Raw genomic sequence first — 16,334 nt, 5'->3', positions numbered from 1 at the left:
TCGTCACTTCCTGTCTTTCCCCGGCGTCCGAACTCGGCTTCCCAGGAGCCTTTGCGGCCAGGGGCGGAAGCTCACGCGCTGCTGGCTTGTCCTGGAAGCTTGTCGATTACAGGACGGGGCCTGGAGGGTCCGGGCGGGCGCTTGGCCAGGTGAGGAGGCGGAAAAGCCGGGGAGAAGGAGAGGGGAAGAGACGGAACGGCGGTTCTCACCAAATAGGAGGCTTGGTTGCCGCTGAGGGAGGAGACCTGCCTCCTTGGTGGTAGTGAAGCCTCGGACTAGGCCACTGTTGCTATAGCAACGCCCCCACCCTCAGGTAAAGGGTTAGGCCTGACTGAAGCCTTCCTCCTTTCCTTCTCAATTGTGTCCTTCCACACAGCCATATAACCCAGAATATTAATGCAGGAAATCCTACAATATCTGCTTTGAACTGGGTTATATGGCAGTGTGGACTCGGGCCCCTACCACACAGCCATATATCTGCTTTGAATTGGATTATATACGAGTATAGATGTAGGCCTACCACACAAGGCAAATAACCCAGAATATCAAGGCAGATAATCCCACAATATCTGCTTTGAATTGGATTATATACGAGTATAGATGTAGGCCTACCACACAGCCATATAACCCAGAATATCAAGGCAGATAATCCCACAATATCTGCTTTGAATTGGATTATATACTAGTATAGACATAGGCCTACCACACAGCCATATAACCCAGAATATCAAAGCAGATAATCCCACAATATCTGCTTTGAATTTGATTATATACTAGCATAGACATAGGCCTACCACACAGCCATATAACCCAGAATATCAAGGCAGATCACCCCACAATATCTGCTTTGAATTGGATTATATACTAGCATAGACGTATGCCTACCACACAGCCATATAACCGAGAATATAAAAGCAGATAATCCCACAATATCTGCTTTGAATTGGATTATATACTAGTATAGACGTAGGTCTACCACACAGCCATATAACCCAGAATATCAAGGCAGATAATCTTGCAATATCTGCTTTGAATTGGATTATATACTAGTATAGACGTAGGTCTACCACACAGCCATATAACCGAGAATATCAAAGCAGATAATCCCACAATATTTGCTTTGAATTGGATTATATACTAGCATAGACGTAGGCCTACCACACAGCCATATAACCATGAATATCAAAGCAGATAATCCCACAATATCTGTTTTGAATTGGATTATATATTAGTATAGACGTAGGCCTACCACACAGCCATATAACCCAGAATATCAAGGCAGATAATCCCACAATATCTGCTTTGAATTGGATTATATACTAGCATAGACGCAGGCCTACCACACAGCCATATAACCGAGAATATCAAAGCAGATAATACCACAATATCTTCTTTGAAGTGGGTTATCTGAGGCCTCTTCCACACAGTTGAATAAAATCTGACATTTTCTGCTTTGAACTGGGATATATGGCAGTATGGACTCCCAATATAACCGAGGCTCCTTCCACACAACTGAATAAAATCCCACATTATCTGCTTTGAATTGGAATAGATGGAAGTGTGGACTCAGATATCCCAATTCAAAGGAAATTTGGTGGGATCTTTTGCCTTGATATTCTGGATTATATGGCTGTATGGAAGGGCCCTGAGTCCACACTGCCATATATATAATCCAGTTCAATGTGGATTTTATACAGCTGTGTGGAAAGGGCCCTGGTCAAGCTTCCCAGCCTTTCTTTCTCAGCGCTTTTCTTAATGTTGCTTCTCCTTTTTTCTTGAAGAGGATAACACTTGTCTCTGCTTCCTCCTCTTTAATGCTCTTGTGGGTCTCATCTCCACTGCCATATAATCCAGTTTCTGTATCCAGATTGTCTGCTTTGAACTGGATTGTGCGGTAGTGTAGATTCATATTATCCTGCCTCAGGGTGCATACTTTTTGCCCTGGGATATAATAGTAACAGTAATTACAATAATGCTTTATTTCTAGACAGCCCCCTCTTTCCAAGGGGACTCCGGGCAGTTGTCTTCCTAGGATGCAGTATGTATCATCCTTGGATTTGTAATTTGGAAAAGTGCTGTAGCTCTCTGAATGTGTATCAACTGTCAATTTATGACCACCCCATAGATTTCTTGAGGAGTTCTCAGACAAGGAGTGATCAGAGGTGATTTCATCTGTAGTGCTTGGCAGTCTCCCTTCTAGATCATAACCATTCCGCTTCCAAGATCAGACAGACTCTAGTGCCTTTAGGATATGTTTCCCTTAATGTCCTATGAAATTGCAGTCCTTAAAGGCTAGTGTGATGGGGCCCTTGGTGGTTTTGACTTTTGCAGATTTGATTGTTCATGGATTATATTTGATGTTTCTCTCTAGAAATCTCTAGCTCTTCGAGTACAATTCTTTGATCAACTTCTAGCAGACATCAACCATAGAACCTCAAATGGAACCCAGGGATGGCTTTTACCTTACATACTAATAGGTTCTCATATCTATTTGGTGTTTCAAAAACATTGCAGTAAAACAAAAGCTTTTCTCTGCTGATTCTTCAGCAGAGAAAACAAAAGATACCCTTGTATTAAGTGCACAAACACAGTGGGTCACGTAGTTGACTCAATCAGCGATTAAAACCAGTTAACATTGTAAGGCAAGATTTTAGGTGTCTGTATGGAAGGTTCACAGAACATTTGGAGAAAAAGCCCTGATGTGATTACTACATACTTTGCGAAGTCTGCGCAACAGCACAGGAGGACCATTCTCATCCTCCTGTGCTGCAGAAAGACCTGTATCTTTTAATCTTCTTTGACAAAATAAAGTGCCATCCTAGAACATAATGTCTTGAAGAGATTACATTTGAAAAGTCACAGTGACTATTCTTTTGTGTAAGGTTAGCGCCTGAAGGGGATATAAAATGGAAGTAATGTGAGTAGACAATAAATAATTAGTACCGTAGTATAAGCTAAGAAGGTTTTTAAAAAGCCTTTTCTGGATGGAGCAACTTGGGCAAGGAGCAACCGATTTTCCCTTTGGCAAACTATGTGGCTAGGATTGCATTAATACACTTCTGCTTTCTTGAATAGTTTTATACAAGAAGCAAGAGGCATAATAGGAAGCTAAGATTCCTTGCCCTTTAAGAAACTTTCTTACTGCAAGGGCTGCCATTGGATCATGTGCCCTAGTTTTTAAAAAAACCATTTGCCAAGTGTGACTTCTGTTTATGGTATTTGGGAGCTGGAGGAGACCTTCAAAATTACGTTGTCAGTTTGGCCTAGAGTCAAGATTGTGACTTGTTGTCATGCTTGGATTCTACCATCTTTTTGGATCATGTGATTTTAATATTTATATGAGGATGTTTTTGATGCTTTATCTTAGTGTTTACATGTTGTATATGCCTATGTTTAATAGTTTTAATGGCTTAAATTTATAGTTATATGTCAGTGTTAATTCTGGTTTGTTGGAGTTAAGAATGAACACTGACAATCAGACTGCCCACGTGATCTGTGAAGGTTAGGCTGAAATGATCACCAATCCAGTATTTTATTTGCCTTGTTTATGGTGGAGCCACACCTTTTGAGGCCATTCAGAGGATCATTTTCAGCCAAACCCTTGTAGCAGAACAGAGGGGGAATGTGCATTTGGAAACATTAAGTTGAGATTGGGGTACTTCACATTCACCATGTTGAATGTAACAGGGAGGAAACTATATGCTGTCCAACTCATATAGTGTTGAACAGCAAGGACTACAAGTTTGAAAGTGTCGTAAAAGTGGTACTAATGTGATTTCTTCTGTCAGGAACAAGCTGCCTGTGAAACGACTTAGCGGTTTCTCATGGGAAACACATACTCCCAGACCTCAGTTAAGAAGCTTTTTTTTTTGGGACACTTAAGAATCTCTCTGGGGGCCCTTCTATAGTGTCATATAATCCAGAAGATCAAGGCAGATAATCCACATTGTGCTGTCACATGCTGGGCCTGTGCATAAGACTTTAGACAGGACATAAATTCTGTGTCCCCAACGGGACGCCGGGGCTGCCTCAGATTAAAGGCCCTTGGACCTCCCCAAAACAAAGTTCTGTAGAGGCTTAAAGTAAGTCCAACAAAGTTCTTTATTGATGAAAACAAAGAGGTACTTTAACGCTTTCTTAACAGTCTATTGGCTCTTGCAATCTTGTTCACTGGGAACAGGCACTATCTTCATAACTGTATACTAACTAATGTGGAAATCCTTAACTTCTAATCTGGGCAGTCTGTACTTGCCTCTGTTGGCGTGGAGCCCCTGCACCTGGTACCAACTGCGTCTGGCTTCCGCGAGCAACCCTTACCAAGCAGACCTTTGTAGACTTCCAGGGGAAAAGAAGGAGTTCAGGTTTCAGTGATGGCTGGCTGAAGTCCCTTAGCAAAGGAGCTGTAAGGCTGCAAAATCCTCAGCCAAGCTGTGGGCCTTTTCTCCCCGGCCAAGCTGTGGGCTGTATACCCTGGCCAAGCTGTAGAAGACGAAGCTTTCTACAGGAGCTCTTGGTTTTATGTCCTGTGCGAAAGGCTTCTCTCTGAGAACTGACTCAAAAAGGCTCCCATTCCTTCCAAAACTCAAAAAGGGGCGGGACCAAGGAACCTAACTATAATTGACAGGTGGCTTGCCCTATGATTGCAAACTATAACAGGAAGCCACCCTGCAGAGTCCCTGATACTTAGGACTATAACAAACATTAAATGCAAAGCAAACAAAATTGGAGCTTCTGGTGCAGTTGTACCAGCACACACATTATCTGCTTTGAAATGGATTATCTGAGTCTACATCGCCATATAATCCAGTTCAAAGCAGATAATCTGGATTTTATACAGCTATGTAGAAGGGGCCTGGAAGGGCACGTCAGGTCTATTTTCTTAATTAACTGTCCATTCTCAAGCCTTTAAAACGGGAGGTGTGGTGTGCCTGTTTGAAATTGGCTATCTGCTCTAAAGGAATGAGAAAATGATGGTGGGCGATAATTAACTGCTGAGAGTTTACTGAAGAGTCTTCACCCAAGTATGTGATTGGCTCTTTGCTTAATGTTTGCTTGCTGTCCTGGGTTATGGGCTACATGGGCATCTTGAATGCTCAAGTCATGCATGCTTCTTTCCTTTCTCAAAGATGACTCAATGGTTTTATGTAGAGACTGCAGTGTTAACTCAGCTGGGTTGCAGCACATGCTTGGTAGAATACACTTGGCCCCTTCATGTTTGCAGGCATGATCTTTACAGATTTGATTATTGGTGGATTTGTTTAATATGTTCTTTGTCGGAATCTGTAGGCCCTCTAGTGTTCCTCCCTTACTTACTCCAGCAAATGTGGGGAACTGACTGTACTTGCAGTCTTTTACAATCCTTGGTTGTTGTTGTTTTTTTGGGGGGGGAGGGGGGTTAGCATTCACTGCAGCCAAAAACTGGGGGAAAGGTCCTTAATCAGATTTCACAATGCCCTCTTCACAGGCCCCAAGTGTGAGATAATATGAACTTGATTTCCTCTTGCTGGTATGATGCTTGATATGAGCAGCATATCTGCATTGCTTCTCATCTTCATTTCCTTCTCTATTTCAGCCATGTTCCTTTCATTCTCTTAATTCATATTCCACAAATGCTTTCAGTTCAAAAATTGCTTCTCATTCAAGTACAGCACTAAGTACATTTATTTGAGATAGAATTCAAGTAAATGGTTGAGAGCTGCTCTTGTAATCTTGCATATGAAAAATGTAACTTTTAGATTATGATGACAATATGGTTAGCTGACGGGCAGTCTTTTTCTCCTTCTTGTCCCTTCTGCCAGCCTTCAGCCATGGCTATTCTGTTCGCAGTGGTGGCCAGGGGCTCCACCATCTTAGCCAAACATGCTTGGTGTGGAGGGAACTTCCTGGAGGTGACGGAGCAGATCTTGGCGAAGATACCATCAGAAAACAACAAACTGACCTACTCCCATGGAAAGTGAGTACTGCTCTAGGGAGGAATTAATATTTTTCTGCAAGTGAGAGGCTGAAATGAAAGCAATCATCCAATCATAGACATAGTGGTAAGGAAAAGAGCTAACATGGTTATCTCTGTTGAAGTGTGGATGATGTGGAAGTTCTTGCTTATGTGTTGTTGAAGGCTTTCATGGCCAGAATCACTGGGTTGCTTCCAGCCAGGGAGTCGAACAGCAGTCCCCCAGTTCCACCATCTGGGTTTGCCCCTCCAAGACAGACTGGAGCCACTGCAAAACAGTGCCCCCAAACCCCGTTCCAGATAAGCGGCTCAGAAGGATACCATGTCGATGGTATCAAAAGCTGCTGAGAAGTCCAAGAGAACCTGTAGGGACACATTCCCTTGTCTAGGTTGTAGGCGACCAATGCTGTTTCAGTTCCATAACTAGACCTGAAACCAGTTTGAAATGGATCCAGATAATTGGTGTCATCCAAAAAATTCTGGAGTTGTGAGACCATAACATTGTTCTGTTATCTTGTCTTCCTCCAGTTACCTGTTCCACTACATCTGCCAGGACCGGATTATATACCTCTGCATCACTGATGATGTGAGTACCTGGGAGTACAGAAACATGATTCGTGTTTTTGTGAATATTTATGCTCTCTGTATGTGGTTCCTAGAAGCACAGACACCCACTGGGGATATACTGTGTGTCAGCAATGTAAAAAGCTAGAACTGGTCCCTATATTTCCCATTTTAAAAATATTTACACTTTTAATCCTGTCTGATTTATGGCTTGCCTATCCGTCATTGAGCCAACAGTGCTGTAAAGAACTCTCCTCACTCTTCCTTTTCAGGACTTTGAACGTTCCCGAGCTTTCACGTTTCTGAATGAAATCAAAAAGCGGTTTCAGACAACATATGGTTCACGTGCACAGACTGCCCTTCCCTATGCTATGAACAGCGAGTTTTCTAGTGTTCTGGCTGCACAACTGGTGAGGTTTCATGATTGTAGTCATATGTATCTTGGAGATTCTTAAGCAGAGGCTGGATGGTTATCTGTGTTGGGCAATCTGAGCTGTTAGTCTCAAAAATAACCCTCAGCTGGGGTGATTCCACCATAAATATAGTAGAGCACCAGAAGTAAACTTCATAACCAGCAGAAATTTACATATGGTGAAACTGGGATAAGCTTCTAGTCTTAGAATGCCACAGGATTTCAGATTCAGAATTTTACTTTCAAAAATATTTATTGAAGTAAAAAAAATACATTCTTGATAGAAAAGTTCTTGGAGCTAACTAGCTTACTAAATCTCATCTTCTAAAGAAGTAAAAGGGTTAAAAGTTTAAAAAAAAAATCCATGCAGCTACATTTTGCCTAGAGAGAGAGGCAAAATGCGTCCTCACTGGAAGGATGAAAAAGTAGAAGAAAGCAGTGGTGGAAACCACATGGTCAACCCAGGGCAATAAAACTAAAAAGAGGAAGTTCCCTCACAGAATTATATTCTTGTATCATCAAAGGAGGAGGCCACGACTAGAAGGAGGAGGAAGGACAACACCCTTTTTGGTAAACCTGCATAGGAATGTGGGGAAGGAATCCCTCAGCCTAATCCTATCTCTAGTCTATCTACTCATTGAGGACTGGAGATTTGATGACACAAGAGAATTGTGCAGTCCAGGGATGAAACTTAATAATCTGTTGGGGAGAGGTTCTGTTGTGTCTTCCTGCATGACAAAAAGTGGTTGGACACATAGGCAAAATCAGTGCAGACTACACAGTATAATAAACAGTTCTAAGGAATCACTCATATTGATCAAGAAATAAAAAACAAGCCTTTAACAAGAAGAAATGCAGCATTCAATCTAAAAGAGCCAAGATTGAAACAAGGATAACTTGAATTAAAAGGAAGGTTGTGGCAGGACATAGCTGGTGAAGCAAATTATATTGAGCAGAATGTGATTCCTAAACGGGAACTGGGGGTGTATCTTAGAAGAATACAATTGCTTTGAAATCTGGACACAGTATTGGGGGTGTATTGGCCTCTGTTTCTATTACTTTGTACACAGATCTTGTTGGATTTCTTTAAAGTTTTCTCCTGTGGTGGGTACCGCCACTTGACTTTCTGTTGCTTTGTGAAATTATGTTTTTATGCATGTATGTCTCTCTTGTTTTTTCCTGGCCTGCAGAAATACCACTCTGAGAACAAGGGCTCTGACCAGGTGGCAGAGACGCAGGCCCAAGTGGATGAGCTCAAGGGGATCATGGTCCGCAATATAGGTATGGTGGCGCTCCTTTGCACAGGTGTAGTAAACACCTGCAAGACCCTGTTTTTGCAGTCTGATGCATTTACTTGGACTTTACGTTCTTGTAGGAAGGAGCAATTTGGGGAAAAGGGAAATCACTGTTTTAGCAGCTAGTAGTCCTGTATTGCCTATGTACTTATTTACTTGGGCGATCCCTTGTTGTCCAAGTATGATGATCCTCTAGGGTCTGTGTGCAGTGTGTGGTGGGTCCGTAGGTGACTGTGGAGCCCTATTCTTGATCTGCATCTTCTCCTGCAGTGAGGGCATTGGTTTCCAGGTGGAAAGCGGTCCTGGTCGGGGTTGGCTTGATGCGCCTTCCTCTTGGCGTGTTTCTTTCTTTTGCCCTCCATTCGTGCCTCTTCAAATTCTACAGCACTGCTGGTCACGGATGACCTCCAGCTGGAGCGCTCAAGAGCCAGGGCTTCCCAGTTCTCAGTGTCTATGCCAGAGTTTTTAAGGTTGGCTTTGAGCCTACCTTTAAATCTCTTTTCCTGCCTGCCAACATTCCATTTTCCGTTCTTGAGTTAGGAGTCGAGCAACTGCTTTGGGAGACCGTGGTTGGGCATCCAGACAACGTGGCTGGTCCAGTGAAGTTGATGGCAGAGGACCATCGCTTCAATGCTGGTGGTGTTTGCTTCTTGCAGCACGCTGACATTTGTCCGCTTGTCTTTCCAAGAGATTTTCAGGATTTTCCGGAAGCAGCGCTGATGGAATCGTTCCAGAAGTTGCGTGTGACGACTGTAGACAGTCCATGTTTCGCAGTCATATAGCAGGGTTGGGAGGGCAATAGCTTTATAAACAAGCACCTTGGTATTCCTACGGATGTCCCGGTCCTCAAAACACTCTCTGCTTCATTTGGAAAAATGCTGCACTTGCAGAGCTCAGGCGGTGTTGTATTTCGGTGTCGATGTTGACTTTGGTGGAGAGGTGGCTGGCAAGGTAGTGGAAATAGTCAACATTTTCTAATGTTACACCATTAAGCTGTATCTCTGGCATTGGTTATTGCCTATGTAGCCAAAGACTGAGAGAGAAACTATGCTTGTACTTACCTTGCTTTCTTTTGAGCTGACATAAAAAGCTTTTTTTTTTTTTTGTATTTCTAAAAAGAATGTCATTTTTTTAAAGCAGGCATAGGCAAACTTGGGATCTCTAGGTGTTTTGGACTTCAATTCCTAACAGCCGATAGACTTAGGAACTCTGGGAGTTGAAGTACAAAACATCTGGAGGGCCCAAGTTTGCCCATGCCTGTTTTTAAAGCCTCTGGAAAGGATTTTGCCATATTTTTAGTTACACACCAAGATCCCATACGCCATTTACCCTGTCAGACCACTGTTCTACTACCCTTCTCATTATTTGCTTTCTCTTTATCTCAGATCTGGTGGCCCAAAGAGGAGAAAAGCTGGAATTGCTGATAGACAAAACTGAAAACCTTGTGGATTCGGTATGTTTCGGGATTAGGGCAAAGAGACGACTGGCTAAATTTACCATGGGATTTGTAATTAATGTGTGGGAAAGGGAGAACTGAAATTAACTAATTGGTATTTGCTCTGTCTGACTTCAGGAAGTGTTCTGATAGAAATAACTGGGCTACATTGAGTGTGGTGAAGAAGTCATCTACATTCTTGAAATAGCTAGTATTTAAACCCTGACTAATTGTTGCCATGATGCAATACTGAGGTTCCTGACTGTTTATAAGCAGGTAAACCAGTACTTGTGAACGTGATTTGAAATCCAGGGTTTTCTGCAGGGCTTAGTCATAGGGTTTTCTTCCCCCTCATCAACAGAGACATTTAAGACCTCCTTTGAGGAGGTGGGGCCTTTCCCCATTATTTTAAAATATGCATCATTTGCTGAGTTTGATTTGCTGCTGTTTCTTTTCCCTGTGTTTTTAAAACAGTTCAACTATCTTTGGTCAGGCGTCTTTCTTCCAGTGTATCAAAGTACACCTGTTGCATAAGCAGCAAATTTTAGCATTGTTTTGAAATAAGAAGCGGTATAATTATTGTGGCTAAAGGCGGGTGGAAAGTTTGGATTTTGTGCCAAGTGACTCATGATGTATACATTTGTTTGGGAGTCGTTTTTATAGTACACATGTAAAGGATGCCTGGCTCAATAGCAGTACATGTGAAAAACATCTTGGAGTTCTCATGGACGACAAGTTAAATATGAGCCAATAGTGTCATGCTGCAGCTAAAAATGCCAATGGGATATTGGCCTGCATAAATAGGAGTCTAGTGTCTAGATCCAGGGAAGTCATTGTGATCCCTCCATTCTGCTTTGGTCAGACCACACCTGGAATCACCCTGTGTCCAATTCTGAGCACCACAATTGAAGGGAGATGTTGACAAGCTGGAATGTGTCCAAAGGAGGGCGACTCAAATGATCAAGGGTCTGGAGAACAAGCCCTATGAGGAGTGGCTTAAAGAGCTGGGCGTGTTTAACCTGCAGTAGAGAAGGCTGAGAGGAGACATGATGAGGGCCATGGATCAATATCTGAGGGGAAGTCATAGGGAGGAGGGAGAAAGCTTGTTTTCTGCTGCCCTGGAGACAAAAACACCGAACAGTGGCTTCAAAATACAGGAAGGGAGATTCCACCTGAACATGAGGAAGAACTTGCTAACTCTGAGAGCTGTTCAGCAGTGGAACTCTCTGCCCCGGAGTGTGGTGAAGGCTCTTTCTTTAGAGGCTTTTAAACAGAGGCTGAACGGCCATCTGTCGGGGGTGCTTTGAATGCGATTTTTCTGCTTGGCAGAAAGGGGTTGGACTGGATGCCCCACAAGGTCTCTTCCAACTCTATGATTCTATACCTGCGAAGTTATGTCAGTATTTCAGTTGGCTATCCTCTGTATCCATAGGTTTTCCCTGCTAGCCAGAATTATTGTAAAAATGTTCCAGGTTTGAAAAAGGGATGATTTGGGGCAATCCAAATAAAAAATTGGTGAAGCGGGAGAGCATTTATTAATCATTTGTTTCCTGTTCTGTAGTGATCAGGTTTACAAAGACTATTATTTTTATTTAGAGGAAAATGGAATATTTGCAAAAGGATTTCTTGTTGTAGTAAATGCCGGGGGTAGAATGGCAACTAGACTGTTAAGTCTGTATTTGATTACACTGGACTTGCTGATTTTAAACTTCTCTGAGTCTAAGCCTTATGGCAAAACAACAGCTCAGCAGGCTTTCCAGGTGGTGGACTGCAGAACTGGCATTGCCTCAAGGCATAGGCAGCGTTGGATATAGTGGTAAGAAGGTCTCCTGTGCTTTTCCCATAGTCTGTCACTTTCAAAACAACCAGCCGGAACCTGGCTAGAGCAATGTGCATGAAGAACCTCAAGCTCACCATCATTATTGCCATAGTATCCATCGTAAGTTGCTGTATGATATTAAATGAGGATGGGAGGGGGAAGGCTGTGCATTTTAACCTGTCTGTGTGTGTCAAAGAATGAAGGTCCCTTATTGGTTACTGCTCTCCGGGATAGATTTTTGAGCTGAGGCCCTTTTTGTTTCTAAAGCAGAGGCATTTATTTAACCTTTTTCCGTTTCCTTTTCTTTTCGTTGCTTAAGGAATGCTACAACTGGGATAAATGAACAGCTCTATACATTTCTAAATTGGCTGGGTTTTTTTATTTCTTTCTTTCCACCTGTAACCACTTTGGATTTGGTATCTCCTGATCAGGTATCTCCTGATCATGAATTATGCTCTTGGTAAATTAGTGCCCCCTAGTGGTGCAGCATATTAAACCACTGAGCTGCTGAACTTGCTGACTGAAAAGTTGGCAGTTTGAATCTGGGGAGCAGGATGAGCTCCCACTGCTAGCCCCAGCTTCTGCTAACCTAACAGTTCAAAAACATGTGAGTAGATCAACAGTACCACTTTGGCAGGAAGGTAGCGGTGTTCCATGCAGTCATGCTGGCCACATGACCTTGGAGGTGTATATGGATAATGCCGCTCTTTGCCTTAGAAATGGGAGATGAGCACCACCTCCCAGAGTCAGACACAACTAAACTTTTATCTTTTTTAAAAAAAATAACCTGTCTGAAATACACTATGAATGTATAGTTTATTGATTTGTTTAGTTTTTATTATATGTTATGTTTTTAATTGCATTTATGACATTGTAAGCATTGAATTTTGCCCTGTTAACTGCCTTGAGTCGCCTATGAGCTGAGAAAGGCGGTATACAAATGCAATAAATAGCCTCCCAAAACATTAGGGGAAATTTATGCAAGTCTGTGTTGAAAAATAGAACATCAGGCCTTGTTCTAACTGTTAGGCAGTGCACTTTTCATTGGGGAAGAGATCTTTGAAATGACTTTGGACTGACTTCTTTATACAGGTCATAATCTACATCATTGTGTCAGCGGCTTGCGGGGGCATCTTGTGGCCAGACTGTGTAAAGTAGCCGTCGGAACCCGTCAGTTGCACACGTGTACGGATGACCCTCATAAAACAAACTCAGACCTCCTTCCTCTTCATCCTTCCAGGACACTTGACTCTTTTTGCCTTATCACCCCAAAAAGGGGCTTGGGTGGGATCCCAAGCCAGCAGCCTCCAGGGCAGAGGCGTTGTTTTGTTTAAGCCTACTTGAAAGTACCTTTGTCTTTTACTTCTACGCTGCCCGGGGGAAAGGAAGGCATTGACCGCGGGTCTAAATAAGAGTTCATGCTTTGCACTTTACAGTCCGGAAGCCCTGCTGGAGCAGGCGGAGTGCTGACTGCCCTCACCTTCATCCTTTGCCCCTTGAGGGGGGAATGTGGGTGGGGGCCACCAAGGCCGAAGGATTCCTCTCCATGTACCCTTGCTTCAGCGCATGCAGCCAGCTCCTCCCAGCAGTGCCTTTCCTAAAATCATGTCAGTCCATGACTTTGTCTTTAGAGGACCTTACTGGGCACGTTGATGGGCTTTGATCTGTGAACCAAGTGATTGGCAAAGGTGTTGATGTTGCTTTCTTGTAGCCGCTCTTTGTCGTCTGTGCTTTCCTCCCATCCTGCTTGCCAGAGGTGTCGAGCTCTGATTCCATCTCCAGGTGGGACAAGGAACGTCTCCTCTGGTGAGCAAAATCCTGCACCAGTCAGGGCCATTGCTTTGCCAGTCTTGTGCATTTGTCTTTCTGATTGTAAATGTGGTACAGTTATGCCTCAGTTCCCAGTAACAGACTGGACAAGACTTTGGGATTCTGAGCTACTGTTGGACGCTTTTATATGCAAGGAGCATTGAAAGCTTAAAACTGGCCATCTCCAGGGAACCTGCTCAAAGAAGGATGTTTGAGAAGCGAACTCTGGCATGGACTTGCATAATTGCTCGGACAGCTGCAGAACAATGCGACAGAGGGGCAGTTGCGTTGGATGTAATGCCTTCAGAACAAGTCATGCACAAGGTGGACTGTATTGCAGCTCGGAGTGCTTTGGGAGAGTTTCTGCTGGGGATTTTTCTTGTCTCAGCCAAAAGGGCTACAGCTTAAGTGGGCGATGACAAGGAAAAGCTACACTCTATTTTCAGGGTAGCTTATGTTGAGAGTAAATGGAGCTTCCCTCTCGAGTGCTTGATGCTCATCTTGGATGAACGTATGTGAAAGCAAATTGTATTTGAAACAATGTTTGACAATGTGCTGCTCACAGTGCAACTGTCTAATAACTGTGTGAAACGTACCCTCCACCTCCCAGATTAACATGAAGTGCTATGGAAGTATGAAGTACTGGCATGACGACTCCTAGAGTGATGCTTAGCCTCCCCCATGCTGCTCTTTCCCCATCCGGTTTTTGTTTTCTGTACATTTCCTGCCGGCCATTTCCAGCATCCAAACTCAGATGGGCACTACGATAGGGCCTGCTTTCTCTCTTAAGGGATGGCCAGGCCCACTGAGGTCTGACAAAGACCCTGCCTGAGAAGGGCTCTTCTGCTCCTGTTTCCTCCCCTTTCCTTCCAAATCTCTTTCCAGGCACAAGTCAGTGTTTCATTGTGCATGTTTTAGGAACTGTTCATAGTAACTCTTAATTTTCTATGATTGCCTTTATGTATATTAAGACTGCTTCTTCCCGTTTTAAAATGCACTGATGCATTATTGTGAAATAAAAAAGTTAATCTTGACTAATCTTATCTGATATGAATCGTCAAGGGGAGGCGAGTGCGGCTTCTTGAGATCTTTCTCTGTGGTATCACTTAAAATGATTGCCGAGACTTAAGGCATTCTACAGCTCACACAAAAATATCCCAGTCTCCCTTGCAAGAGCGTTCCTGAGGCCCATGGCATTCTGTGAAGGTGCTTAGTTTAAGCCTGATCTGTGAAACAATCTAAACTCACAGGTCTACTCAAACCCCTGTAACCACTCCTTCAAACTGAAAGTGAAATTGATAGTACAGGGTGAGGCAGCATAACTTCTTTTTCAAAACTTAATAAAACCCATTGTATGAATCAGAAAAAAATATAATGTAGGCGCATACCTAAAGTTTTGTTTTATGTAGTTTTGAAGATCAAATTAGGTAGGTGATGCCCCCCATTCTCCATTCACTGTGTAAACCAATTTCTGGCGTTTGTCATGACTCTTGCCAGCATAGCATGTGTTATGTTGGCAATTTCTTCCTGGATGTTGGTCTTCAATTCTGGTAGGGTACCTGGACGGTTCACATAAACACGGGATTTCAAAAAAACCCATAGAAAAATATCACAAGGGGCCAAATCTGGAGAGCGGGCCGGCCACTCCAAATCCGCTCGAAAAGTAGACCTCAACAGCAAAAGCACGCACCTCACTGTTCCAATGCATAATGGCGACTGAACTGTCAGGACAAAACTTTATACTCCCACCTCTCAAACGAGACAACTAGCGCTCCGCTACGTCTTCAACCTACTGAATGGCGCGCATTTTAAAAAAGAAAGTTATGCTGCCTCATGCTGTACTATTCTGTTCGTTAAGTCTGAAAGCCCACTTTTGCAAAAGGACACACTCTTATAATTCTCTATGTTGGTTTGAAAAACTGCTTAACATAAATCTATATGGTCTCTTTTGGATAGCGTGGTCATCTTTGCAAGCAAACAGATGGCTGTCTATTCATATTAAGTCTTACTTGCATCAGTGTCTTAGCGATGTTGGGGAATTAGGTCTACAGGAATTACAGTTGGGCAGTTCAATGCCATCCATATCCAGTAAATGGCTGCTGATACATTCTTATGCAGGGGAGGCAGCAAAGAGATTGACTAGCCAAGCTTTGAAACTGCAAGGCCATTAAATGCTAATCAAGGTGGCCAATGGCAACATTCACACTAGCCTTAAGCAGACAAGAGTTCTTTCTCCCACCCTGGACATTCTACAGATATGTAAACCCACTTGCCTAGTTTCCAACAGACCTCACAACCTCTGAGGATGCCTGCCATAGATGTGGGCGAAACGTCAGGAGAGAATGTTTCTGGAACATGGCCGGACAGCCTGGAAAGTCTTTTCTGAATGCTTGGAAAACCAGAGACTGCACTAAGTCTTTCCCGTCTCCACAAAATGACAGTAGACTTCTCCACAGTTCTTATCAAAACCCATGCTTTTGGCCCTTAAGCCCTGCCTTCGAATTAATAGATGGGATCAACATACACAAATAGTATATACGGCACATCCAAGTTCTTTAAAGCAAGGCACAGCGACATCTACTAATCGAGACAAGTTGTTTAGCGTTAGCTGTCATTAACATTCCTTGATCAAAGGGGAAGTTCTTAGCGCAACAGCCAGCAAGGAAATGTAAATGTCATATTGCACTGATGATATCTGAAGAGAGATGGTGTGGTTTAGTTCAGTATATTCCTTGCAACTTTACCACCACCTACATTCTGTCAAAGCTGCACTGTTTTTGGTATTGTTTCATTTACAACCTATACACATAATACAAGTGAAAAATGTGTATGTGGCAGAGGTGTCCATTTACAGGCAGTCTCCCGCTTCCACAAACAGGCTGTAGTTCCAAGTGCTGAGAAGCTTCCAATGGACGTTGAAGGTTACAGCGAGCGCTATGAACATGTAGCCCAAATCCTGCCAATGTCCTCCCCAAACACTATGGCCCACCTCCCAAGGAATGCCTTCATTTGAATTCCTTTCTCTCTCAATTGGTGTGGAATTTGCATGA

At 43.1% G+C, this 16,334-nt stretch overlaps 1 protein-coding gene across 2 annotated transcripts; it reads left to right on the top strand.

The window, feature by feature from the left end:
• Positions 1–35: 35 nt before the first annotated feature.
• VAMP7 (vesicle associated membrane protein 7) lies at positions 36–14,318 on the top strand. 2 transcript variants are annotated; one of them, XM_060756253.2, is made up of 8 exons: positions 36–149; positions 5,799–5,953; positions 6,479–6,536; positions 6,787–6,924; positions 8,117–8,207; positions 9,607–9,674; positions 11,503–11,595; positions 12,568–14,318. In XM_060756253.2, the coding sequence occupies exons 2-8, from the start codon at positions 5,808–5,810 to the stop codon at positions 12,631–12,633; spliced, it is 660 nt and encodes a 219-aa protein (XP_060612236.1). In that variant the 5' UTR covers positions 36–149; positions 5,799–5,807; the 3' UTR covers positions 12,634–14,318. The 2 variants fall into 2 exon arrangements, with proteins under 2 accessions (XP_060612236.1, XP_060612237.1); XM_060756254.2 differs by lacking the exon at positions 36–149 and adding an exon at positions 204–313.
• The last annotated feature ends 2,016 nt before the right edge of the window (positions 14,319–16,334 follow it).

Source organism: Anolis sagrei, chromosome 10 (assembly GCF_037176765.1).
Source record: "Anolis sagrei isolate rAnoSag1 chromosome 10, rAnoSag1.mat, whole genome shotgun sequence".
Taxonomy (NCBI): Eukaryota; Metazoa; Chordata; class Lepidosauria; order Squamata; family Dactyloidae; genus Anolis; species Anolis sagrei.
Note: the sequence above shows the minus strand (reverse complement) of the source record. Positions and strands in the feature narration are given on the sequence as shown.